Source organism: Atta colombica, unplaced genomic scaffold (genome assembly GCF_001594045.1).
Source record: "Atta colombica isolate Treedump-2 unplaced genomic scaffold, Acol1.0 scaffold351, whole genome shotgun sequence".
NCBI classification, from domain to species: domain Eukaryota; kingdom Metazoa; phylum Arthropoda; class Insecta; order Hymenoptera; family Formicidae; genus Atta; species Atta colombica.
The window spans coordinates 263,999-290,439 of record NW_017259461.1 but is presented as its reverse complement, the minus strand read 5'-3'; the positions used below and the strand labels follow the sequence as shown (position 1 = coordinate 290,439).

The 26,441-nt window shown below is 34.0% G+C and overlaps 1 protein-coding gene across 1 annotated transcript in view; it reads left to right on the top strand.

Moving 5' to 3' along the window:
• Positions 1–26,441, top strand: part of LOC108690782 (synaptogenesis protein syg-2-like) — a 68,687-nt gene that overhangs the window by 32,701 nt on the left and 9,545 nt on the right. Inside the window, 6 exon segments of the mRNA XM_018198254.1 lie at positions 3,425–3,579; positions 14,940–15,084; positions 17,368–17,498; positions 19,521–19,680; positions 21,089–21,388; positions 21,618–21,917. Of these exon segments, the coding sequence (XP_018053743.1) occupies positions 3,425–3,579; positions 14,940–15,084; positions 17,368–17,498; positions 19,521–19,680; positions 21,089–21,388; positions 21,618–21,917 (1,191 nt within the window).

The window sequence follows — 26,441 nt, the reverse complement described above, 5'->3', positions numbered from 1 at the left end:
AAGCATGGAGATATTATATGAATGTTTATTTTTATCGTAAAAACAATAATTGCCAGAATCCGAATTATCAGTATTCTTTAATATCGAATAAATTGCATTCTGATAGATATTTTACATTATCGGTTTCTTGTAATAGTCTATTTTCTCTTCTTCAACGAGTTCCAATTAAAATTTTATTTTATGAGTTAAAATGAAATGAAGTCTCGTTTCTATTTGGCCGAAGATACAGATTCATTATGGGAATGATACAGAATTCTCTGATCGAAAGTATAAAAGAACAATTAAAAGGGCTCCTGTTACATTTTAAAGCAGACATTATATATTTCAACGATATCTTTTCCAAATAAAATTTATCAATTATAGTGATGTTAAAATCACTAGTTTAACACGAGAAAATTCGAAAATTTAACTATTAGTCTTTATTATTATTTCTTTATTAGTATTATATCTTTATATAGTATTATTTAACTATTATTTCATTTCAATTATAATAAATTGTTTCTATCAATTTTAACACAAGTACAAAATATTTTCTACTGTGTGTTTCATATGACACAAACAATAAATGCACACGTAAAAATTATTAACGATTAAATTTGCAAACGTAAAAATGTCTAATGAATCTATGGATAGGAGATAACATTACTTTTATAAATCCGATCCGTGTGCGAAATGCATCATCCGTCAGACACCCATTAGACCATCTCGGTATGACCACGTTGCTCGATGAGTATTCAGTGGTCACCTAATGGACATCGACGCACTTTTTCGCACGGCGCTATTCGTCATGACCATCCGTCGAGTGTATACAATACAACCGGTGAAAAAGCTGACGAACGTTTATACAACGTGAGAAGAATGTTGCTCTCGGTCATGTCTCTTCCCTAGTTCTCTCACGTAATGACGCGAAGGCAAAAAGCATGCACGTTATTTTATTTAATAACGAAATAATAAACACGAGTAAAAAAAAAGATGAGGTAGAAAGATTCGTGTAATAAGTACCATTCCGAAGGAAGAAGGGAATAATCAATTTCTGATTAGATTATGCACAGTTCAAATGATTTGGCTAAAATATCTAAAAATTTAGCTAGATATAACAATCATTTTGTTAAACTATAAAAATATTATAATTATGTAAGATGCTCAAATATGAGCATTGCTGCAAAAAATTTTAGTATTCTAACAACCACAGCTTAAGCGTCCTATAGAAATTATTTTGATGATTTAAAATTATTTTTAGATCTATATCTACATAAACTAAATTTTTAGATATTTCTGTGTAAAAATTAATCCTGCAAAAATTCTATCCTGCATTAGAAAACTTGCTAGATCAAAAATTGTGATCAAGATATAGCGTTGAAGAGGCCTCGAATTATATCAGAGGATCTAATGGCGTTTAAACAAGGTTGAAGATCAGAAAATTGAATAGCGTTCAAGACGCAGAATTACGGTACCGCATTCACCGCATGAGCACGAGATTGCGTGATGCGAATATGCAACGCGATTGTATAGACGCTCGAGTGCCGGCGGCTTATGCTAGTAATCGTGCCTTTAACACCAATGCCGATTGAACACGATGAAGCGGCGAACGTGATTGTGTAGCGTCGGTAGATTAAGGTAGCGAAGATGAAGGTAATAGTGGACGAAGGTAATAGTGGAAGAAGAGGTGGAAAGAGAGGAAAATTTTTCATTGGAGTCAAAAGTTCGGCGTACTGAAAGTTTAATTCCAGACTCTCTGGGCGTGGTGCGGCTTGAATGAAAAATCTCTCCTCTCTCTACTTTCACCCCTGCCCGCTCCTTCGTCTCAATTCCCCGTCGTACCGTCGCTTTCGCGCTTTTTCCGTTATCCCGACGCGGCGAAGAAAGACGTTCCTTTGGCGAACCGTTGCCGATTAAATTCGATGGAAGGGCTGGGTGCAGCGAGTGATTTACCCAAGACTTATTTCGTGGTTGAATCGAACGACTAATACATCGGCACTTTCATCCACGTTTCCCTCGTCGAGATGTCAATATCGCCACTTATCGTGACGCCTTTACGAAGGGCAATTTAGTGTCTCATAAACATGGCTAGTGCATGGCTCCGCTTATGAGAGTTTTAAGTAACTGATTTTTCGTTTAAAACAAAATGGATTTCTGTCGAAACGCGAATTTTCTGGTACTGAAAGCACATTGCAATTTTCATTTGTTATAATTAATTATTACGTATACGTTGCTTCCACAAGATTTTTACTTGCATTTTTATTTGTGACTATCCAAAATAATTATCTCTTAGTTTATTTAGAAAGGGAATTATTAGCACTGTTTAATTCTCCGAAACTAACATCAAAATCAGTATGTAATATGATTATTGATGCTGGACTGAGGTCTCTATTTATTTAATTTATGATGACTAACAGGCACTAATTACAAGAAACCAAAATTATATAACTCGTGTAAAAAGGAATGAATACCTGCTAAATTTATTTTAATCATCCGTTTGTAATATAATCTTTTTTTGGTACATAAACGAAATTTCACTCCCAAATTTTTTCCAAAATAAAGGAGAATAAAGTCTTATTTCCTTACTGTTAAATTTTACATTTTTAAACGTTGCCATTTTTCCCATTTTTCTTGAAATTTTAATTTTTATTAATTAACGTATTTTAACGTTTGAATTAAAAACCTATTTAGTAATATTAATAGAAATGTTGAAAAATAGTCCTAAATTTCTCCACACTTTTTAAAAGCTTAGGACAAAAACTTGGACTAAAAAAACAAAAAAAATTCAAATTATAGATGGAATAAAAATATGATTGCAGACAAAAGTTAATGCTAATAATTTAAATTTGCAAACGTATATAGACAGTAAAGAATATATTTAATTGAGTAAGTCTAACAGACCTACTCGATTGAATATATTCTTTACTGTCAGTTTTGGAGAGTTAAGAGGAATTGTTAATACGATTGTGCGGAGACAACCTCGTTAAAAAACATTGTTACGCTCTGACAGTTACGATTAACGTCTTACGATTAGGCTAAAGATTGATGTTCAACTCCATTTTGTTCGCACTATTCAATACTTGTCTCAATTAATCAAAGTGAAACGCCACACGTACGCCTCACCAGCCTTAATCTATGAGAGGTGCGGTCCGTGTGAGCGCGCGCCACTCTGCCCTACCTTCCCCGAAACTATCAGAGTGTAGGTTTTGCGGCAATACGTTCGGGGTGGTAACTGCAGCGGTACCACTCGTTTAAAACGCATTAGGGTGGTAGGGACGTACGGCGGCACAAGTCCGTGGCCACTCTAAGCACCGCAATTCCGCAGCTGCCGCAATTCTTGTTCGTGCTTTTTGATCAGGCGCCATCAACGCCCTCGACCGCTTTACATCCATCCCTCCCTCATTCCATGCGCTTTTGTGATCACGCTCGTCCTTTTCTGTTTCAGTGAAGCCACTGAGTGTGACGATACTCAGCAGCGAGCACGCGCCCCTCAGCGCCAATCGGAAGTACGACATTAATTGCATGACAGTGGGCTCAAGACCACCGGCCAAGCTGTCCTGGTACATGGACGGCAGAAAGCTCACCAATCACACGGACAAGGTAAAGCTTTACAGCTAATCGAACGTTACATATAAGTTATAGTAATGTAGCTTATAGACTCTATCACTGCACTGTTAAATTCATAATGTTTAATTGTACCAATTTGAATTATTTGTAATCATATTATTTTTATAAATCGCTTTCTACTGCTTCTATCTTCAATATATCATTAATTTAAACAATGAAGTTAAAAAATTTAAAGATATTAAATCTTTTATTTTTGACTCCATTACAAATAAAATTACTGTAACAAAGAATTAAGATAGAGTTGTTATTAAGAGAGATAGTTTAAATACTTGTGACGCCTTTTTATGTACTTTTTACGTATTTTATGAAAAATGTTTTTGGACCTGATATACATTCTTTACCGAAAAAAGATAATTAATTAATCTAAAGCCCATGAAGAGATTTGCTTGGCAAAAATATTGACTCATATTTCTTCGTACAATGACTACTCCATTTCCGCATTCGGTTTCACCGAATATAACCGTTACCGAGTGCCAAAAAAACGCTCGATACTCGATACTCGTTTCAGGTTCGATTGATAAAACGGTGGGTACCGTGCGAGCAAAGTTGTGTTGCGACAAGTGTCGTCGGCAAAATGGTAGCAGAAAGGGAAACAAACGACGCGATCCATGAAATAATTTCCTATTTTCTCTTCACCAAAGTAGAATGAAAAACAAAATAGTTCATCGTAGTTCGTGGTTATTTCCTCTTGACCAGCTAGCTCGCGCTACGCTAATGGCATCATCGACAACGAAGCAATCGATCTCCATTATCTCCTCCTCGTGTTACGCCGATCTTTTATTTGTAATATCTCGTATCTCGAATGTATAAAATTCTTATTCGGCGGAACCTCTGCTTCGTTGTAGGAAAGAAGTCACGCCAACTCGAGGTCGTTGCGGAATGATTCAACGTCGACGAAAACACATCGGCGACCTACATAGCATCTGTTCGTCGTTGTTTCCCTGTACAAATGATTCATGAAAGAAGGAGTGACTCGATAAAAAGTGGCATTCATTTAAGAGTTAACTCTTTAATTATAAAGTCGAATGTAACTTCGTTCGTTAAAGTTTTTCATTTTACTGCAATTATTTAAAGTCAATTAAATTATTATATTAAAAATTTTATTATATTTTTTACATTAGTCGTTGTAATTTGTTAATGATATTAATAAGCTCAAAATATTGCAAAGAACTCATCGCGAAAAATATCACCTCGTCCAAAATTTGAATCTGGGATTCCTGACTTTTCTTTGCGTGAAATTATAATTTGCTCATTTGCTTATACATACAATATTATTAAGCACCAACATCTGCAAATATAATCTTCACTTATATATTTTTTCATGTCTATATAAATATAATATACAAACATATCTATATTATTCTGTATATAAATAAAAAATATATCTAACAAATACCATCTATAAAAATAAACAGAGAAAGACGTTTCATATTATTATTTATTTTTTTCCATTTTGTATATTGATTAGATAAAAAATGAAAACAGAGCGTCTGGTTGGATCCGACCGTAAGCTGGGGAGTAAAGGTCCCCAGGGAAAAAGGTCCCATTGTACCTTGATAATAATGCATTCATTAAAAATTCTGCCACACAATTCGTCAACTAAGAGTGGGAATCTCACGTCACAAAGTTCGTTGTTTCTCCTAACTGTTAGGAAGCTTGCACGGACATGCCTTTGCATTTGAGAGTAAAAAGTAAGATATTAGCGTCGCAGTTATTTTGTGATCTGAAGGGATCATTTTTGCAAAACTAGATAGATTAAATAAGTATTTATTAATCTTACTCTATTGTTTTAATAGTGTGATTATTAAAACGATTATTTCTATTACAGTTTTTTAATAACAATACCACAAAGTTTACTTGTCTTGTTGGGGTAAAAAGTGCCATGGTTCTGTTATTGCGCATAATGTTGATTCTATAACAAGTTGATAATCCTAAGTCTTATCAATGAAGTTGACCAATAGCCAACTGTACGAAATGTCACCGATTACTTTCAATTATCGACTCATTGGAAAATCAACATTAGTGGTGCTCTCTCATTAGAGAGAGACTGATAAGTATTCAGAATGCAATTTTCATCTCCGATTTCGATGAAATTAGGCTTATTCGAAACGTTTTGTATGAAACGAAAGAATCTGTAAGAAAAAAACGTCAGCCTTGCAAACCTAAGATATTAAGCGTTAAAGTTAATCTATTGAGATTAGAAAATCTATAAAAGCGATGAAGTTTAGCGACACAAACGCGTCGAATGAGTCTAATATCATCAAAATCAGAAGCGAAGAAGCATTCTGAATAATTACCGAAAGACTTTCAGTTGTATTTTTATTAAAAATAATCTTAAATTTTATACTATTTGTATATAACAAAGTAAAGTTATAAGAAAACTTTGATAATGTTTATTACAAAAGTTTCCTTATATTACGTTGAGTATTATAGTAATAACTTACGAAAAAATTAACGAGATTACATAATATTCCTAAAAGGTGTTTTTCAGAATTCGCAACTACGAGAGGAAAACTGATGGATATATTTTTATAATATTTCTATTATAATTTTGTTACAATAAAAATATAATAAAAATATATTAAAATTAAAATGTCATCTTGTAACACAAAATTCACTTAATGTAGGTACTTTATAATAAAAAACTTTAATATGTACTTATTTTTGTCTCTGAAAACAGTTCAAACTTGATATAGAAGTATTAATTCTTTTTACCCCATTATGGGGAACTTTTTACCCAGCATATGAGATAAGAAGTGCCGAATGACTTTCTCTGCAAAATTACGATATCTTTGTAATGAAGGGTATATATATATATATATATATATATATATGCATAATTTCTTGCATGTATTTTGTCGAAGGTCTCTAATTTCGAAAAATATCAACATAGTCTGTGTAAATTAAATATTTTTTATTTTACAAAAAAATGTCAAAAGTGACCCTTTATTCCCTAGTCTATCCTAATTTTCAAGAAATGTTTTGAAAAGAACTTTACTGTTAGAAAGTTAACCGGTTTACCGGGGCCGAGAAAAGCCCACAAAATCGTGCGTCTCCGTATATCCAAGAGGCGTGGGAGAGGAGAAGGGGGAGGGGTGCATGCAGGCTTCTTCTTCGATCGTTTCCCGCGAAATCACTAGCATTAACGCCGGTATCGGTATTTGCATCGTTGCCATTAAAGCACCCCCTCTGACACGCCATGGCGCAATTACCGGATAGCGCGGCGATGTTTTCGTGATCTCTCGCTCTCACTCCGTTTCACTGCTATTCATTGCCTCGTCTTGCACAGGGAGAGAGACAGCTCCTTCGTCTCTCTTGCTCTTTGATCCCCTCACTCCAAACGACGCAGAAACTTCTCCGTTATACGTACTCGAACTCCGGCGTACCATCGATCTACGCCCTTCCTGCGTTTCCGCGATGAAACTCTTCCTGAAACGTGATTCTTTGACTCGCCGCGCTTTCCTCCCTCTTCTCTGCCAAACTGCATTTCGAATCTCGATATACACGCCGCTCGTGTCGGGGGCGGTATATAAGTTTTAGAGTGTTCCATTTCAGACTGTAAACGCATGTAATTGAATCGGTCATTTCACAAAGGTTCGTGAATCGACTCGCTTTACAAGCGGACAAAAGAAATTAATCTTTCTTGTAAAATAGTACGGTGCATATTGGAGATATGTTCAAAACATCTTTTGGCTTTCGCCAATTTAATTGCAATATGTCTTGATAATGTTTATATTACAGAAATTATTTTATAAATATAATATATAAGACTTTTTTATATTTTTTAATATATGCAATCAAATAATTCGTGATCACCATTTTTTGCTTTATTTTCACTTCAATTAATTACACAAGTCGAATGATGATGAATGCGAATTTGAAACGGTGCAATGGACGTTAAGCAATCTTTGACTTAAGAGCAGGACGAAGTTATCTAATATAGACAGTATAGTTATAGTACATATGTAACTACGAAGCAATGGATACTATCCATCATTTGACGACTTGTCAATAGTTCTATGACAGATCTGAATGGAGAGATATATGTATAGTAGTCATAATAGAGCAACACGAACGCACGATCATATTTTCCTATTAGTTTATTATTTTATTGCTCTTCTAATCTTTTCACGATTGAGTTTTCAGCATGTTACTACGTAAAATACTCTCAGATTTTACATTAATCACATTATTTCTATAACTTTAAATTAATCATTTCATTAAAAATTTAGAAAAATGTTTTTACTTGATTTAATCAACTTTGGGCTTCTATTAAAAGAATAAACAAATTTCAATTATTATTTTTAAATTGTTTATAAAATTGTACACAAAATTATTTATAAAATAAAAATTAAAACTTACTTAAATATAATTACTTTTGAATTATCTCGTAAATATTTCGTATCAGAATAAAATTTTAATTTATTATTAAAATATACAATTAAGTTAAAAGCATCACCTTTTGCCTGGGTCATTTCGCGCACGATGATGAAATTGCCATCGTAATTGAACTCTAAAGTGTCGATTTATCATTATATATTGAACGCTTTTATCAGAAAATCATTCTAGAATGCAATTCGTCGAATGAAATCGAAACAAGCACTAGAAAGTTAACTGTATCTACTCCAATTGTTCTCCTCTGTCATTGTCTTATCCATGATTCTTTGGAAAAATTCACATCGATTTTTACGTATTATTTGAACATTGCTCTACATTGACAAATAACAGTTTTTGTCCTTATTGAATTCCGAGATAATTTGCTCGATTTTAAAGCCATAATGAAAAGTGCAAATTGTTGAGACCTGTAATAAATTATGAAAAAATACTAAAGAGATACACGATTTCTACGCGCGGAAATTTCACGTAACGTCATTCTCTCGCTAGTTATTTCATGCATAATCGAGACGCAGTAAAACCTTCCGAATGAAAAATGAGTGCGGGTATACGAGAGCTCCAGTTACGCTGCGGCTCATACACGTGGATTTTGCAATAACGATTCGCCGATTCGATCGGTGTCGCGCGACCGGCCATGATCGACGATGATCCGCTAGTGGCGGAGATCCAAAGAGCTGATATTTTCCGCCGCAAAATAACGATCACGTTGTTGGCTGGTGCCGGGTAGGCGGCATCCAGTTCTGACACGTTCGCGCTATCTCGCGTTATACGTCATAATATCGCGGTGTCGAATGAAGTTCGGTACTGGTAGACATATCGAGGAACACAGCGAACGCAGGGAAAGAGAGAAAGACAGAGAGAGAAAGAGAAGAGAGAAAAGAGGAGAGAGAGAGAGAGAGAGAGAGAGAGAGAGAGAGAGAGAACGAGAAGAGAGGAGTGAGGCAAGAGAGGCAAAAGCGAGAGGGAGGTTGCAGTGAGGATGGAAGAGAGGGTGGATTGTGGACAGTACAGTTGGCAGTGGGTGATTCGACTTCGCCGATTTATGACCGCCACGCGAATTTCGAGCCAATTTCGTTCTGGACTTCACGTACGTACAATGCGGTTCAAAAGTTTCGATCCTTTCTGCCTCAATGCGTCGCTCATCGAGAGTGTCGTATCTTCTGACGGAAGATATCGACTAGAACATACTAGGAATTGCAAAACTGCAAGTACGCCGTGTATGGATTTAGTTGTTATAAATTTGAGATAGGTGTATTGATGCTCTTTTCTTTTTTTTAAACGCGTTTTTATGCTGCGCTTTTATTACAGCCTATGTTCTGGGGAAAATGCCTGAAATGTTGCGTGTTTTTTCAAACGTATTAGCATGATTTGAATCGGGCTTTCGAGAAAACTAGAACGTAAATTTTAATATTTTTAATAATATGAGATGGCCATTCAGTTAATCGGCAACATTTTTATTACGTGCACGAAACCGTTATTTTTTTCCTTATTTATTCTAAAATGTAAAATTCTAAGTTCATATGTTGCATATGCTTGATACATTCACTAAATTTAGAACGATACATATTATTCCATTAAAACGACCGATGTTAAAGAAAGATTAGTAGTAGAACGATCTGACAAATATAAACGTAAATGTAACCTGACATATATGTATATATCCGACACAAGTTGTACATTATATTTAAGTAATATTGTGAAATAAATGTAACTTGACATATACATATATCCGACACAAGTTGTACATTATATTTAAGTAATATTGTGAAATAGTAAATATTGTGAAAATATTGTGAAATATTGTAAAATAATAAAATTCTTGAATTTTGAGGAATTTAAAGTATGATGAATCGCGGAGATTTTTTTACAGGGAAAATATTTAAATAAATTTTTTTTTAAGTTAGAAATATTAAAAATAATTTAAAATGGATTTTCTTCGTCCTTTTTTGCGATAATTTTATAAATAATTTATTTTTATTTCCATAAAACTCGTATTTCAGAGACAAAATCAGTATTTGAAAATTAAAAATAAAGAAATTTGCATAGCTATGAGATGTCAATATATGTATTTTTATTTACAACTAAAATTTCAAAGGTCTTATTTTTTAAACTTGGTTATGAACATAAAACCCTCCAAAAAATTGACATAAACATTCTATATCTATCAAAAAAATAATAAATTAAAATAATAAATTAAAAATAATAAATTAAAAAATATTGTTGATAAATAATATTTATTTTTATAATAATTTTAATATTTTGTTAATTCTTTCTTATTTTTATTATCATCAATACTCTTTTGAAAGAATAAATTGAGAGTACTTTATATTTATATATTATAGTTAAAGCTATTGTATTAACTTTCAAAAATTTCTTTTTTAAAGTTTTATTTTGCGAAGTTGGGATTTTATTCAAGCATATTCTATATGCAACAAAATAAAGGCTCAAATTATAGATATCACCGAAAACATTACAAATATCTTATTTTATATTTCTTTCCTTTTACGTTTAAATTGAAATGGTAATGTCAGATCTCATTTTTTCAGATTTTAATATCTTTATACTAATCTAATTATACTGTTTACCCCATTCCTCAGGCAAAATGTTTCAACAAATCCCCGGTATATAAACATCAAATTTACACTATGCGCGATTCACAAATATTAAAATACGGAATTAATTACGGACTGAACTTACTAATTAAATTTATCGCGACGCCACTCAATTCGGAGTTAATTCATTCTATATACGCAATATTCAGTTAATGATCGAAAAATTTCATTCTGATATCATACAGTACAGTATATGATACAGTTAATAAAACTTATGGCTAATTAAGACGCAATAAACCGTCAAAAAAATGAACAATTAAAATTCAGTATTGCCCGATAAATCCGCGGAATACTACACGTATTATTAATAAACGATTGACACACCAGAGCTTTTCAGTTACTTGAATTACTCGATCCGGCGGATCAAGTGCTATTTCGCTTTTAATCCGCGAAAATACGGGCAAATTATGCATAAATTTGGAAAAAATTTATCATGGAAAATACATTCGAATCCATTGAAAAAATAATTATCACCTGTAAATCGTCTAATGAAACAATATATAGCAATTCATAGCGCTTCGATTTCTGTTGCAAATAGATAAGTCAAGTGAGAGAAAAATAGTTCGGTTGCGATACGTTAATAGCGAGAATTAATTAACCTTACAAGCTGGTAATTGCTAATTGCTAATTGCTAAAGGATCGTGTTTGATGTCTCTTGATACTTATTGCTTAATACGATGATATATCAAATGGCATATCATCATCTTACTCACTGAAGTTCCATCACGCGATTGGTAGCAAAGTGATTGCATGTACATTCATAATGTACCACATAAGTCGCAAAAAATGAGCGTCTTATTCATTACTGTCATGAGATATTTAATGTAGTGAAAATATAAATATTTGTCAAATTGTTTTTTACATTTTAAGTGGATTTCAATAAATATTATCGAACATTTTGTATTTTATGGACTTTTTAACATCACATAAACTAAATAATAATTTCGTCAAATTGAGAATGTTTCGGAAATATAACAAAAAGATATAAAGTTACTTGTAACTTAAATCCACAAATATGCTATAATTTAATTGATATCTACATAATAAATATATTTGTAATATAAAAGAAAGGATTCAAACTGCTATGCATAATTCATCTTTTTTTTTAATGTGAAAATTTTTATAGTTTATTAATTATTTTATCTAAAAAGAATTGTTATAAGAAATTTAATTCATTTCTAAAATAAAATATATTTTTGCTTTGATCAAATAAACAATTATATATTAATTATATATTAATTAATATATAATTTGTTACTACTTTTTCAATTTTCGCTTCAAAGAAGTAAAACTACATAATTTCAATAAATTAGGAAAATACTGAAAACGGTTAAAAGCCACAAAAAAACATGGTAAACCGATATTTTTGTTTTTCAATTGGTTAAAATCATACAATTTTATTTCTTTCGTGAAATGTAAAATTGAAAAAACGATAATGATAAATTAAATTTTATAAATATTTACCGATTAAAATATAAATTTTATGTGTGCTCATCAAATCAGCGCTGATTATTGAAAATAAATATTAATTTCAAAAATTGATAACTGATCGATAAAAGATGTCTGGATGGTATCTATATAAATGTAAAAAGCGTAAATGTCAAGGCGCATAAATTCTATACAATATTATCTAATCTCGAATGACATATAATTTGAAAACTATTATATTCTCCAGAGATGTTTGTATTGTTTTCATTTCTGATTTAATCTTAGAACGCTATCGTAAATTTTACGTATGTATATGTGAGCGAGGTCAGAGAGCGCTAAGCTATGCTTTCAGTGGTCATTAGAAGGTCTAATCTACCATGCTAAAAGCTAGGATAAGCAGAAACAAGCTTTCAAAAATTCTATCCATTATACATACTAGTTTGGATTTCATAGTGATAGTATTAGTATTATAACGGAAAGCTTGATAAGTGATTTAAATTTGTAAGCAATTTTATGTGTTATTATATATTTTTTTAAGTATCATGAGAAAACACACACAACTGGACTACATACTCTGTATCAGTTCAACACTGACAGTATATTTATTCTTTTTAAATTAATAATTAAGTTATTGTTTGTAAAAATCTATATTATAAATACTTTATCATTAAAAATGTTAAAAAAATTTATGTTTTACGTTAATTAAGAGGCCTATTTTTTAATACAATATTAAAATTTATCGGTAACAATACTATAACAATAGCGTTCTAATTAATTCTCCAAATATTAAAATATTATTATTGGCATTATTAAAATATTATTAAGTATTATAAATGTAGCTAAGTACACCACGCTTTGCAAGATGTAATGGATTCTTATACACGTAAATAGAACGATGTCGCGCATCAAAGGAGTGATCGTGTATACATGTTTGATAATTACATGTTTTCTGACGAGACACCTATCCCACGTACATTTGCGTAAATACAGTAGCCGGTTTCGTGCACGTTAAAGTTACGCTCGCGGTAAGGGTGAAATACTCACGTGAAAGCCAGATCCTATTACACCAACCGCAAAAGTGGGTGATAAACGCCTCTTGGACTGACTCGTCCGGTCATTAAGACTTATCGCTGGATTAACGCTTGGCTTATAAGTCCTTACCTCAAACGCATGCTGCATCGCGCGAGTACGAGAATAATTATACCTACTAGAACTGTATGCTATCCTTCCGAAGACCGAAGCTATCTTTTTAACGAAATTAGAACTATGCATAATTTAAAATTAATAATTGAAATTGTAAAAAGATATTTAGAATAGTTTATTTCAATGCACCGCAATATGATTATTTCTTTCTACGTGGCGTGTTAAAATGCACGTATCATGTTTTTGCATTTATCATATGCGATACCTGTCTTTGACACTAATTAGCAACGAAACTTTAATGAAGCGCCTGCGAATTAATTCTCGTAACAATGTACGAAATATTCAATAAAATGCAATAGCTGGCAATGAGTGGATATAACTGTTGTACTGTAGATTGTTCATTTATTGTTATTCCGATTAACGAATGAATAGTATTTTGATATTAAGTATTACCCAATATTACAGTATGCATGATTTAATTATTCGTACTTGTGTACGATGCCCACTTTAATAGGCTGTGCTGCAAAAAATATCGGAAAAGCAATTAACGGATACGATATAAGGCACATTAAAATGTGTAATACATAATTATGATTTTAGTATCGACTATGAGAGTAATTTTTCATAAATCCGATATTAAATCCGAGAGATTAAAAAATTTATATTAAATTAACAATTTTTAATTTGACTTTGTCTTAAGAGATTTAAATTGCTATATTAGCTTAAAAATCCATATTTAACATTTAAATGATTTTGAGAAAATGGATATTAAAATTTCTAAAACGAACAGATTCGCGGTTCAGATTTGCGCACAATAATTCCGATTTTGAATAATAAAAACACTTGAGCTGAATAGTTTTTAATTTTGAATATTGCGCAATTGTATCTTCCAATTCCTATATAAATTGTAACGTTTCCTATATAAATTGTAAGCGCTCTAAAATCGGAATAAAGTTTAATTAATTATAGATATCTATCTTTTTTGCGGTATATCTGTACAAAAAATTTATTAAATATTTCTTCTTTTTAATCCATAATAGGAACATTTTATATATTTTTTATGCTAAAAGAACATATAAGTTCTTGAGACACGCTAAAAATTTTTATAATTAGTTTTAAAAGAAGTTTTACAATTTTGAACTATATAAAAAATTACGACACTTTTGAATTTTGTATAAATATAATACGATAATTAGGAAAAACAAACACTATATGAACAAAATTGTAAAAAATAGGTTTGAGAAACATTAAACGTTCAAATCGTTATATTATTTAAAATTAGGAAAATGTTCTAAAGTCACCAAACGTTCTAGTTCTGAATTAATCGATGATACACTATTAAATTTATAATGTCAAATTATATATAACTCAATGAGTTATTTTTAATCATTCCTATATAGATCACTACTGCTTCTATTCGATATGTCATTAATTTAACTAAAACAATTTAATTCAAGAAAATGTAATGTGAATTTGACTTAAATTCAGTTTATTTACTAAATGTATAATATAGTGTATAATAATGTTATATATACTGTATAATAATGTATAATAATGTTTAATATAAACGTTGTTTACTTAAAACTAACTACCAATTGAACTGATTTACATTTTGAATAAAAATTAAAAATAACAAAATATTATTTTGTAATTTGAGCTTGAATTACTATTGATTTTTTGATACTTAATAATGTAAATAAAATTGTTAATAATTATGCTAATAATAATAAAAGGAAAATTGTGATTCTGTTGCAGGTGTCGCAGGATGGTAACATGACGAGCTCCATCCTGACGTTTCAGCCTACTCTATTACATCATGATAAAGTTATCACATGTAGAGCTGAAAATCCTAAAGTCCAACGTGGTATAGCAGAAGACACGTGGAAATTAAACGTTTTTTGTAAGTATGCTGACCCACAACAAATAGGTACAAGATAAAGTTACACGAGATCAACGAGGTTGAGAAACGTTCTGTCGATTTTCATTTAGAAATATCATAAAGAAAATAATATTCATCGACTATATAGATTATCTATACGATATCTTGTCTTATATGTTATCTCTAATACACATCAATAACGTAATATATTTTGTTATTCCAAAGACAACATATGCATGTTACAATATGCATAATTGGAATAATTACGATCTATTGTGTATATGATATTGGTACACGTATAAAATAAAAAATTAAACGAGGATAATATCAGATCACAAACTGTTGGCTGAGGTAGACCACGAGTTTACATACTAGTAATGGCAACACGATATGTTCTGCAGAATCAGCACTATTATCACTGATATCATTATTCATTAACACATCATCATCAATATTATGCAAGTGAACCAACAATATTCGATTTGTATTAAAGGATAATAACGCGCGACTGGTCGTTTCGCCATTTTATACTTACTACGCGAATAAAAAAATATTCCTTGGCGTACAATAAATAATATATATATTATAATTATGTACAATAATTCTCACTTTTATTTTTATATGATCATAAAGGTGAATACTAAGTTAGGAATAAAATTATACGCGTACTATAAACTTTTCTCTTTATCCTCGAAATTTCGCTTTAATCCTCCGGAGGTGATACCAAAATCTGTAATACAATTACTGACGCTGAAAAACCCATTTAATTTATGTTAATTAAAAAGCATAATTAATTTGAAGAAACAAAAAATGAATACTAAGTATATTTTAATAAAAATAATCCAAATCCAGACACAACATAAAGAACACTGAATTGTTTGACATGTTTGGATAAAAGATTTATAATTTAATGTCCAATAGATCTTAGCTCCGAAGTGTTACGAATCTTTTTCTTTTATAAGAAAGATGTAATTAGAGTGGGTAAATACAGAATGAGAATACAAACATTTCGAGAGTTAAATAGGAATTGTCGCGCATTAAACGCGCGCATCACCGCGTAAAAACAAGTTGGCGGTAATTTATCAAAGCCATAAACTCATAAGCGAGCCATAGTGTGGGTGTTGCTTCTCTGTACAATCGACACATTGGAAAATCCGCGTGCACGGCATACGTCAACGCGTGCACGTGTGCATAACGGCACGGCCGGGTGACCGTGTAGCACCACGCGTACGTTGTCCATGTTTGTGTACGTGTGTGTATATCGAACACGGTAAACGGGTTAAAAGCTTGGCAGGCCGAAACAAGACCGTCGATATAGATTACGTTCGCGCAAACGCGAATGTAATCACAATAACGAGACGTCAACGACGAGGCCAAAATGGAACGTCCGGCGCGGCGCAACGGTGGCTGACCAGCGCGACCCGATTTATTTGCCCGCCGCGACATCTCCACGCTCGCAAATTTGAAAGCTCGATGTGAGACAAGTCCGTTTCGTTTCGAATGAGACGGAGCCTCATAAAATATGATTATGTCATAACTCTCGCAACGAATTCCATTCTGCGAATTTGGATATTGAGATTGAAGACAGATACTTTTGTATGCTCTAATAATAATGATAAGAAAGTATTTAATTGAGATAAATTTATACTTGTAATGTTTACAGATTCTGTTTGCTTTGATTATTTTCTTCATTAAGAGAAAAGTGTGTTTGTGAACTACAATTATACATATAGTAAAATAATTATGGTTAAGAGCTCTATTTTTATAGTTATTACTGCTATAATAAAATAATAATGTTAATAACAGTAAATATATTTTTTATATATACCATAGAACCATAGAACCATAAATATAATTATTATTACTAACACTATAGTTATAATAAAATAAAAGTTCCCAATCATAAATTTTTATGGTTATTTTATTATAACCATGCAATTATACATATATACCAAACATTTTTCTCTTAGTATTTGGCTTTATTCAAGCTTCAGTCTCTGCAATTAAAATGAGTGCTTGTATAGATATCGAGTTGTATCTTTACTTACTTATATTTATGCTTTACTTCTGCAATATTTATTAAGTTTTCTGTAAATTACAAATACTACAATAGAATAAATAACGAATGAATAACGAACGATTGTTTCAATCTTTCAAAATTGCGCATGGGATACAATATAACTGAAACTAATTTTTATAATTGATAATTTTTAATAATTGATAAGATAATTTATCTTGAAAACGTGCTTGTTATGGAAATTGAGCAAGACTCGTGGAATAATCACGGACATTTTCTACTTACAGTTGTCCCAATTTTGCATCTGCAACTCGGCTCGAACATGAACCCAGATGACATCGAGGAGGGTGATGATGTATACTTTGAATGTAAAGTTCATGCGAATCCGGGTGCCTACAAAGTCGTGTGGAAACACAATGTAAGTCAAGAGATTGTTGGGTATACCAAATACGAAATATGAGATATGAAATGCAAAAGCTCTCTGTTGCGAGTATATCCGTATTCGTGTACACGATTGTTAAAAATTTTAAGCTCAGCAATGCAAAAAAAGCCGATACCGAAACTTTACCGTAGGACGAAATCGGATAAAAACGCATTATTCGAATTGGATAAAAAGCCCAGGTTTGAGTTTGAACAATGACCTCCGGATTCTCGCGAGTGATATATTTACGCTTGAATAGTTCCTAAAACTGTTGGCTCAGAGTAATGGCTATTGCAGCCGAAACCGACAAATAGGAAACAAACTTTCTGCATGCCTCTAAAACCCCTCTTCTCCTATCCTCCTCTAAATATTACCCAACTTGCGAAATAACGCAAATATAATACAATTACGCAAAAGAGTATCTTTTGATGTAATCTTAAGTGTATATATAAAATTAGCTCATCTTTTACCTTAATTAAATTTTCATTTACATAGTAGACGTGCTGTTTTACTAACTGTTTCGTGACTGTTTACTTAAAGTTATCGCAACATTTTCTGAATAGAATACACAGTAATAAATTTCATTTCAATAAATTTTATCTTAGACGTATTGCTGTTTTCTTTAACATGTAGCACGGAAAGCTTGATCTTCAACATTGTTCGAAGACCGCCTTCGAAGGTGTACTGCAGCCGAGAACATTAAGCGGTATACCGATATAAATGGCAGTATAATAGTCCTTCGCTCTGCTGACGCCGTTTTTACGTCGACGTTATATTCACAGATCTCATTACGCGTCGTTTCTCCCCGCTTTTCGCCGACAATGTCTATTCACGTTTCGCATCCTTTCTACCTCCACGCTGACGTCATTATGTATTGTTTAATATAATACGTTATATTATGGCACGGTGTCCATAAATGCTTTGTAAATACGAAATGTCCAACTTTACCGACGTCGTCGTTGGCATAGCAGTTAATTAACTTGATATTAATAAAATCCCATTTAATTAAGTAAAATCCCATTCCCGCGTTGTCCTGAGTGAAGCCCATCTATTGTAAGATTATTCTCACCTCAAATGTGAATTTCACATCTGGACAAAGTAAAATAAATCATTCTGTGCTCCGTGAAATCCGTCTCTTTATTGCGATAAGTTTGAAAATCGGTTAATTAAAAAGATGTTTTTGTAGTTCTACGATATCAATTAAAAATATTTGTCAAAAAATCAGCTAAGAAAACGAATATATCAGTCTATATTAACTAAAAAATTTTAATTCTGAATATATCCTGAAATCCATTGCAAAAAACAAATAATTCGATTTATAATGATTCATGCAGCGGAATGATCATATTTTGCTGTAGTTTTAGATAAATTTTAAAACGAATAAATAAGTTTAAATAAACTTTTATATGAATATTTATGAGAATGTGTCATGTCTCTTGTAGAAGGTATTATGATTTCTTTGAAAACTTTAAGAACGCAAAAAAATTTGTTTTAACGAAATGAGCACAAAATTTTTTTTGCAGATTTTGAGAGTGCATGAATAGCACATTATTATATAATTTAATTTATTCATTAAGATTTGATTAAATAAGGGGGAAGGGAACAGCTAGGCAGAACGTATGAAATTAAATTAGTTTGCTTTTGATGATTGATAGAATAATCTTCGAATTAATCAATAAGAAATTTAATTTAATTCTATCCTAGAAAAAAATTTAATTTAATGCTAGTTTTTCATTAAATTTGCAAATACTGCAAAACGCGAATTTATATAAAAATCGAGGTAAACAAAAGAATAAATAACTTTTAAACCAGTAAGAGAATTGTGTTTACACAATTTTACACAGATACTCAGATATAATAAAACAATTTATGAAATTATATTTATATCTTTGGTAATGCTTTGTGACACATACATCCTTTTCAATAATGATAATGATTACCATCCATGTAGAATGGAAAGATTAGCCAAGAGATAAGACGACAGCACTTCGATCTAATCGCGAATGCGCATTGTTCCAGGGAAACGTGATTCAGAATAACGCGAAGAACGGCGTGATAGTCCAGCAATACGATTTGGCTCTCAGAGAAGTAAATCGGTCCCAGGCCGGAAATTACACCTGCGTTGCTAGCAATGTCGAAGGCGATGGTTATAGCAATATTGTGGAGCTTAAGATCATGTGTAAGTATTCTCTGCTATCTGCTATTGATATTATACATGCAATATGAAATATCCGTCCATAGCAAAAATACAGATAAAAATGCATGCCGACGCGACCCGTTGCAACGTTTGCACGAAAAAGGAATTTCGTTTTGAGCACAACTTCTAAATCTTCCCTCCGACGCTACTCGACCTCTTTTTGCTGAAAATAACGTTTCTGCCTCTTCGCTCGCTCTTTATAAAGCTCAGCCTCGATTACTCCGTTTTCCGCCCGAAATCTTCGTAATTATTTTGCTCGTCAAAGCGGTGTTCAACGTCGCAAATATTTCAACGTAATACGATGTAAACGACACAGCTACATAACCGATGACTGGCATTTAAATAGCGATGTTATTAGGCATCTTCGAAGTGGCTTTTGGAGAAAATCGCGAGAATCTAGCCTCATAATTGGTCACCGGGCTTATGAGAAATTTCAGGGATTTTATTCGTGAATAAAAATCAAGTCAAATATCAAGATGTCGGCATGATTATTCATTAAAAACACGTTGAAACGGAAACATAGGGATGAACGTGAGAGTGGAAGGGTAGTGGAAGAAAAATAGGATGATCTACAGCGAACCAACAAATTATTCCGAACCGGCAAACTCGGATTCCCCCATACCTCCCGTTCGACCTTCGTTTACTCATTCCGCCGCGAAAAATGGGGAAACTATTCAAGCGAGCGAGCGAATAATGCCCATCGATCTCCCCCTCAAAAAGCCGAGCGGTGGTCATCTCGCTTCGTGTGCCGCGTTTCTCTCGCACTTTTAATAAATGCGCGTAAACGCCTCGGTTCTCGATCTCCCATATCATATGCTGCGGTTCTCTCTCTGTCCACTGTATACACTGTAAGAATTGACTGTTTTGATTTATTAGCAGTAAATTTTTATGCCGAGATTATTCGCTAGCCATCATGATTTAGTATCTTGAATTTTGAGAAAATATTCGCTCACAAATACATTAAAGTCGAAAAAGCAAAAGAAATATACATTTGTCTTGATATCAAAAGGAAAGATAATTTCACTGAAGAAAAGTCTGATAATAGCTGCTAAATGTGTTTTGTTTAGCGTATTCATACAATGTTTAGTAAAGTTTACCAAACCTAATAATAGTAATAATAGTAATAACAATAATAAACTACGCGATTTATCGCATCTAACAATGTATCAAAACGCAAAGTGTAACTTGCAAATTGTATATAGCTTCTATGAAGAAAATATTCATGGAAAATATTCATGGAAGCTTTTTTCAGTATATAGAAGAATAAATATAATTTAAAGAAATACTGAATAAGTACATTTATTTTCAAAGTTTAGTTTCGATGATAAATTATTTATGAAAGCTGCACCACCAGGGTTGATTTAATAAAGTCTGTCCGCTTTTTTCTCAGACAAACCGATCTGTGTGCCGGATCAAAAGCGAATCTATGGAGTAGCGAGGCACGAAGACGCTCGAGTGATATGCAGGGTTGAGGCGTATCCACCACCAGAGAGTTTCCGTTGGACTTTTAACAATACCGAAGAGATGGAGGATGTGCCGCAGGCTCGTTACAAGAACTCAACCAGACATACCCAGAGTATCCTCACATACCGGCCGGTCACGGAAATGGACTACGGCACCGTGCTGTGCTGGGCGAGCAACACGGCCGGCCAACAGAAGAATGCCTGCATATTTCACATTATTCCTGCGGGTATGTACGCACGCGGCGTGTACCAGTAATGCCGTTCCGACCTCTCTCTGAGTCGCTAAGGATTTCCGTGAAAAGTTCCGGAGAAGCGTTTCTGCGAAATCTGCATGCCTAGCGTTTCGCAACGCCGCACCGGAAGCGTTGTCTGTTGCTAAATCAGTATCTCTCAAACAATTTTCATTGAAATAGAAGGGAAGGGAGAATTGTAAACAATGTTAATGGCGCGTTGCAGGCAAACCGGAAGCGCCATACAACTGCACGCTGACCAACCAGACCACCGAATCACTCTCGGTGGAATGCACCGCTGGTTTCGACGGTGGTCAGCCTCAACATTTCCTCCTTGAAGTGTTCGATCAGCACACGGGGGCCCTGCAGGCTAACGTCACATCCAGAGAGAATGCGGCTTTCACCGTACAGGGTTTGGAGCCGGGCAAGGTACTGAATATGATCCTGTACGCGGTTAACGCGAAGGGGAGAAGTGAACCGACGTTGCTGGAAGGTTTCACGCTTAAAGTCGCCGAAAAGCAGACTGGTAAGTTGTGCTAGAAATATTCGCTTCTTTTCCTTGCGGGATCCGTATATTAAAAGAGCGACTATATTGAAATATCTAAAAATTTAATTAGATACTGAATTTAGAGCTATATCTTAAAATGATGTGTTCGGTCATTAAAATAAATTATGTTGGAAACTCGTTTTATCCTTTTAGCAATTATAGGTTGAACGTTTTTAGATATTTCAGCAAAATTTCTTTCCATATAGAATTTTATGAAAATTGACAAAATATAAAATATCTTTCACGATTCATCACTTCACGAAAGAACATTTTTGCTATAAAGTATCGAAAATTTAGCTAGATACGGATTTGAAAATAATTTTATTAAATTATCAAAATAATTATGTAGAATCTCAACTGATTGTTTGAATATTAAATATTTAGCTATACTTAAATATTTAGATACTTTAGCAAAATCGTTCTTTCCACGCTGGAATGACGAATTAATTAGATTACTCTGAAAACTTTTAACGTAAAAATACTAGCCTATTGTAGAATTCATAATAAGATAAATGATTAAAAAAATCTATACTCTGAAGTATGAGGGACAACGTGATCACATCGCTTGGATTCATAATTGACATTAGTCTGATCAAAATTAATAATGATTGACAACGTCGGAGATAATCAGTCGTTTCAAGCCTAATGCTATTGATCGTATCCTGCATCAACGAAATAAGTAATTTGTTAGGAATATATGGACAAATTACCAATGCAATGCCGCTCCATAAATTATGAGACTGGCCGAAGGACGTCGGGGCTAATCGAATTAGCGAATTAAATCGAACGGACCCGCGCGGATTGTCCGTGTAACGTTTTAATCCGCTCATCCGATCCGAATCCCCGAGTCGAACTCGGATATACCATCCGGTCGTTTCTCGCAGCTAAAGAGCACTTGGGCCATACGAAAGGTTTCACCGCGAAAATTGAGCATCTGGGTCGAGAAATTCAATCGGCGACATACATACCATACCATACACAAACACACACACACACACACACACACACACACACACACACATCCACGTGCGCACAATCATGGGTGGATATTACGCAAGTTATGTCCACATCACGTATGTGCGCCAGTGTATGTGAATTGTTCTACAGAACGACTGCCCGCCCGTCGTGAGTAGTAATCTATTCCGACGTTTTCCAATCCACTTACACGAAACGGCTTCGACCAAAAATTGGCAGCAGCTCTGGCGATGCGTAAAACGCGCCAGATTTACTCGTGCGCTCCTTCGAAACGCGAATGCCCCTTCGAAACTTGTGGCTCGTTTGAATCGATGCCCTGCCTTATTTTACTGATTCGATACAGCTTCGATAAGGAGGCAAGAAGATCTTGCGCTCTGATAAAGATGGAGAGAAATTCCATATTGCTGGAAGGAAAGATGGATAATATTTGTAAGGTATAGGTATAGGTAGTCAGAGACAGGTATATCGTGAGTAATTACGAGAATTAATCTCAACGTCCACTTATAATTATGAAAGTAGGAAGGATATATCTATGAAAGTAATGTGAAACTTTCCGTTCCCGTGAGCGATATAATCGCTTCAACGAACGTCTCTGTGAAGGAGACGCACAGAATAACACGCTGATGGAACCCCGCATGATTACTCGCCGTAAAATCACGGAAAATTGATATAACTTTGCAAGGGGTCGATCGCGCGAGAACTTCCCTTAACCTGTAACAAGAACACATTTTTTTGTGACGCTAAAGGAACATACGAGTTCTTGGGAATCACTAAAGTTTTTTATTATTAATTTTTGAAAAAGTTTTAAAATTTTTACCTATATGAAAAATTGCAATACTTAAACTTAGTCACATTTACTTCAATCTTATTTAAAGTATTAACAAGTCTCGCTTCCTTTTTTGTGTTCATGAAAAATTCGTTCACGTACAACTCTCGATCTAGCATACGATTTAACACGTCAAGCGTACTTGATACATAATATATTCAGAGACAAAGAGATTTCATAAATGGGAGAGAGAAAGGAGGGAGGATAATACGACGACTTATGAAAACCGAGAGGAAGGCGAATTGGACGCTGAATGAACTACCAGCGACGAATCTCATGCGGTTGATCTCAGTCGAGACGCCTGAGAGGATGAATCTGGTCGAATCCATCCTTCAGCCGCCGCGTTCATTCCGTAGATTTCTAGCTGGTAGGATATCTCGACTACTCTCCTAGAACAGATATACTCGACCCGGGTGTACATACATTTACACGTATATGTATGTATGCGCGCGCGCGCGCGCGTGTGTGTGTGTGTGTGTATGTGTGTGTGTGTGTATATCGGCCCGGGACGAATTTACAAGTGAAATTGCTCTCTCGGTCAGTTTCCACGATGCGATTCAAGCGAGTACACCCGTCGCGCACTATCCGTAGTGTATATACGCCAGGTATATAAACCGGTGTACATATGCAGACGGAGTAGTCGGTTCGAAAATCGATCCTCTCGCCGCGAGAACTCGACGAGTGTGAAACTTTAATAAAATTCCGGAATCAGCTACCTATCTTGGCTGCACTATCGTTGTCGTCTTGTCGTCTTGCTTCCGCACCTCATATGAGCATTCCGCGGAGAAGGCGGAAAGACCTCTCGATTTCTCTCATTCACATGAATGCCTTGAATGACCCCGCACGATCATGCAGGGCTGCTGCGTTCGGAAATTTCAACCAAGTATACTAGTGTGTCATTCTATCTTTATCATTCAATAGACGTAAAATAAGGATAAAATGACACACTTCGGTACTGAAGTTTCCAAACACAGCCCTATTTATCTGGAGACGAGCAGCTTTTAAAATCTTGACTTGTCGTCCTCTCAATAAGATAAACGTTCCAGTGACCAAACATGTATCCATGTCTGGACACAAAATTTATTATTAATCTTAAATGCTTTTTTTATTACAATATTAATCGTGCTTACAATTAAATTATATCAATATATTATATCAATATAAACAATACACAAATAATAATATAAACAAATAAAGTTTTATGCAAATGTCCAGACACAGATACATACATCCAGTCATTAGGAAGTTTATCTTATCGTGGGAATCTGCGGCGTGAAATACAAATTAGCACGTAGCTCGTAACGCGTGCAACTTAAATATAGATATAGCAGCATCGACTAGCAGTGCGGCGGATTTCTATGATATAAATACCACTACGAAGAGCCGGACGCAGCCAGCCTGAGATTCTCTGCCATAGTTTTTAATTTGATCAATCCGAGAGAGAAAAAAACGAAGAGAGCGTTCTATTTCCGCGATACGATCAAATACTCGCGACGCGGGCGAGCTTAATTCCATTTACCGCGTAGGTACGCAAACTTTTGCGATGTGGAAATTTCCGGCTTACGACTAGCATCGTACTATATCGCGATGGTTTGGTAAATATTATTGGTGGAAGTGTGTATATTAAAAGTTCTTTCACGTTACGAAAAATAAACAAGATATACCCACGGGACAAAACGTAATTTGTAGTTCATCACGTGCTGGTATCATCGGTCTTTAACGGTAACGTGCGATATTTGTATTGCAACGAGTATGATTTCGCATCGTACGACATCTCCCCGCAGAAAGTTAAATAACGATTCGGCGAAATAAATAACGATTGCTGCAAATGAAACAAACAATTTAAATCCATCGAGCCAAATTTTTCCGAAAACCGAATTTTTCAACAAGAAAGCAATGACGAATGAAAAAAAAACATTAGTAGATATTGTTCCTGTTCATCATTTCGTAACTTAACAATGCTCGACACAATTGATCCAAAAATGAACGATTGAAATGGCTCTCTCTTTGTATATATTGACTTTGACCATTTTATTATTTTAGAATTTTGAATGTTTAATGATATCGCTTTACTTAAAAAAAATGATAACAAAAAGTATTCGCTGTTCTTTAAATCTAATGCGAATTATAGATCGTTTAGAGAAGACTGTAGGGAAATTACACGCCAGAACAAATCGCCGAACAAAAATACGTCTCTAAAAATCTAAACTAAAATTAAGAACGGAAATAGGGGAAAAATAGAGGTGACGATGGAAAGTAGATAGCAGGTAAATATCATGGGTATCCGGTGCACTTTCGCCTTGATTAAAAATTAACGTGCACTTTGGCTGTGCATCGGGGCACAGAGTAAAAACACTCGGTCGCTCGTGACTAAAACGAGTGGCAATTACGAGCGATGTCTCTCAGGAGGTCCGGGCTAAGGAAAAAGATTAAAAAACGGACGGGTGGAGCGATAGCGAGTGTAGTGTGCGCGCGCGGACGCGCACGAAGGCATGAAGACGTGGCGGAAGACGGCCTCGTGGAAAATTAAACGTCGCCTGGGAACGGTGTTTAAACGCGGAGAGATATCAAAAGGATTCGAATTCATTAATCTTAGAAATGGTAGGTAGGTAGCTAGTCAGATGGCTCCATTCTCGCGCCGGCCAAATATCTCCTATCTTTTTACGGCGTAATGCGACTTTAACTCGTTTAACCCGTTTACC